Raw genomic sequence first — 2,838 nt, 5'->3', positions numbered from 1 at the left:
ATGAGAAGAAACTGTAGAAAAACAGGAAATGCAGGAAACAAACAGGCTTCACTCAGGGTGCTGTCCGTTACCATATCCTTGAAAGGCAAAAACACCCACATTATGGAAATGAAATCAACATTAGGATTGAGCCAGGTATAAATCCTTACCTCACAGTCCATAAGTTTGTAATGGCTTCTGTAAAGAATACAAACTGTATACATATTTGCATATGTATAATGAACAAGATCACCCTATACTGATGTATCCCAACTGAGGGGTGGAAACTACAATAACAACATCATTCTAAAATTCATTCATAAATTTATTTGGCCACTTCATCTTCAAATGGAATTTAATATGTCAAATATTCCCCAGATATAACTAGCTGTCACACACACACACACACACACAAATATGTATTCATAATATATATTATTTAAACAGTGTATATGTATATACAAGTTTATCCATAGCATTATTTTTAAAATTGTTTATATATTAAATAATGTTCTTCTGATACACTGCTTTCACCGAATTTATGAATCTGTGAAAACCATTCTTAATAAATATTAAGAGTAGATAAGATTATTTTTTTCAGTAATACTGAATTTTGTGAGTTTTCCTGGACAAGTGTTTAAAATAAACAGGAAGAAGTTGTTTACCTCTTCAGTAACATCATATTTATTAAAGGTATTTTGATTTAATAATGTCAATATCACCACACGTGTCATCTGTTCACATTTTGATGCTTTAATGGGGGCGATAGGGTGTAGCACTAACAATCACTACTTATAAAATTAAACACATAGTTTTGGTGGTTTGACAAATACTTTCCGTTGTAAATTTAAAACAATTTTAAAAATCCCAACGATTACATAATACTGATTTGAGTTCAACCTTTATCAGATTTTCCACTTTATCCTGCAAGAGAACATAGAGAAAACCACTTTGCTATCAGTCTTGTTAATGCGATAAAGAACGCTGGAAGCAGGAAATTATTATTTATACACACAATTCTGCAGCCATCACCACGAAACGTATGGAAAATCGTTGAGGTAACAACCTAAACTAAATATGATGTTGGTCGGTTAACTATTCTTACAGTATTTAGAGGCTGAGTGGTTTAGTCTTAATTCCTCCCTGCCCCCACTCATACAGCTGCAAAACCTTAAAAACACATTAGACAATACAATAGCATTATTCAAAAAGCAGGACCCGTTCTGAAGAACAGAAAATCTCTAGCACAGAGACACCACATAGTAAGGAGTGGATTCCCTTGGAGATAAGACTCAATTAGCTTGCAACTGCTTAAGGAGCTTTCTCTTTCTTCTTTGGTGGAGAATCTATTCTATTCGGATTTTCCACTCCATTCTCTGTGCCTTTTCTCGACCTGGACCGCCTCTTCCTCCCACAAACATGAAGATTCGCATCTTCTAACCATCTCTGAAGCCAGACGGTAGTCAAGGTCCATGTTATGTACACCTGGATACTGCAACTCGACGACAGAACAGCGATTTTCGCTGCCAACACATTGACATTACCAGAGAGAGCATTACCATTCCGATTTGTCCCGGCCAAGTGAAGCCCTACTGTAATCACCGAGACAATCAATGTCACCAGTCTCCCGGATATAAACACGATAGGCCACAAAGACAACCCTTTCTGGTACCGCTCATCACCAAAGTAAAGCAGGCTGCACACGCTGGAGAGGAGCTCGACAGCATAGTGCAGCATCAGAAGCAGCAGGCCCAGATGGTTCAAGTACAAGAGATACGCCCCTCCAATGTGGAAGAGGTGGAGGCCAATGTAGATGAGTTGACCCGGGATATCTTGCTTCCTGACTTTCTGGAAGTAGAGCTCCGGAAAACTATGAAACCAGTAAGCCAACTGTGAGATGTAGAAAAATTTCATCTGAAATGTCATCATGTTGTGGGGCTGAGACTTCCACAAAAGAGTGGGGTCTGACAGGCAGTTCTCAGAGGCCAGAATGATCATGCCCCAGATACCAGACACTATATAGAACACACTCAGCTGCCCGGCCTCATTCAATTTGTTTTGTTTGCCTTTGGTCAGCTGCAGTCTCCTGCTGAGCTTATCTAACACGTACTCCTGAATGGTGGCATGGATGATGATGGCCACCAGCATGTAGAAGAACACAGTGGCCAGATCTTTGACCCCATAATGGTACAGGGTCCTGGACCCAGAGGGCAGCCCTTCCGCTGGGACAACTACTCCATGCTGCAGGGTGAGGAACACGATCGACATCTCGGCCGTGCCCTCGAACATAAGTCCCAGCACGAAGAACATGCCCACGCAGGAGACCATATCCGCGTGGTTCTGCACCATGAATTCGTGGCTCAATACCGGGGGGTTCCTGGTGTTCTTCTTGCGGAGCCCCATGCCGCGGTACTCACCGGTACTCACCGGCCGCCACAGCTGATCACTGCGCCGCTCCCAGCGCCGGGCTCCCCATCCCCGCCCGTCAGCAGCCCAGGGTCGCAGCCGCTGCCGACCGATCAATCAAAGGCTGGGGCCGCGTAGGCCGAGCATGCGCACAGGGGCTGCGGAGACAGGGAAGGAAATCGAGCGCCGCGCCCCTGCCCCGCAGGCCCGGGTGCGAGCGCGGATTTGCCGCACCGATCGCCGCCGCCCACCCGCGGGAGCCGGAGGGGCTTCCCAGGAACTGGGAAATCTGGTGCCACTGTCATTACCATTGCCATCATCACCATGGCAACACAGCAGCGAGCTCCCTAGTGCTCTCTACTGATCTCTTAGGAATCTCACCTTCCTTTAAGGGGCTGATGCTGTGAAAAATCAAATGAAATCAAATTCATTCATATTCTCATTCTCATTCTC

General features: G+C 44.4%; 1 protein-coding gene across 1 annotated transcript; it reads right to left on the bottom strand.

Annotated features, from left to right (window-relative positions):
• Positions 1–327: 327 nt before the first annotated feature.
• Positions 328–2,532, bottom strand: Tram1l1 (translocation associated membrane protein 1 like 1). Its single transcript, XM_028783915.1, has one exon. The coding sequence runs from the start codon at positions 2,380–2,382 to the stop codon at positions 1,291–1,293; it is 1,092 nt and encodes a 363-aa protein (XP_028639748.1). The 5' UTR covers positions 2,383–2,532; the 3' UTR covers positions 328–1,290.
• Between the last annotated feature and the right edge of the window lie 306 nt (positions 2,533–2,838).

The sequence above is a fragment of the Grammomys surdaster genome, unplaced genomic scaffold (assembly GCF_004785775.1).
Source record: "Grammomys surdaster isolate TR1022 unplaced genomic scaffold, NIH_TR_1.0 12258, whole genome shotgun sequence".
NCBI lineage: Eukaryota > Metazoa > Chordata > Mammalia > Rodentia > Muridae > Grammomys > Grammomys surdaster.
The sequence above is the reverse complement of the archived record's forward strand: the minus strand, read 5'-3'. Positions and strand labels throughout refer to the sequence as shown.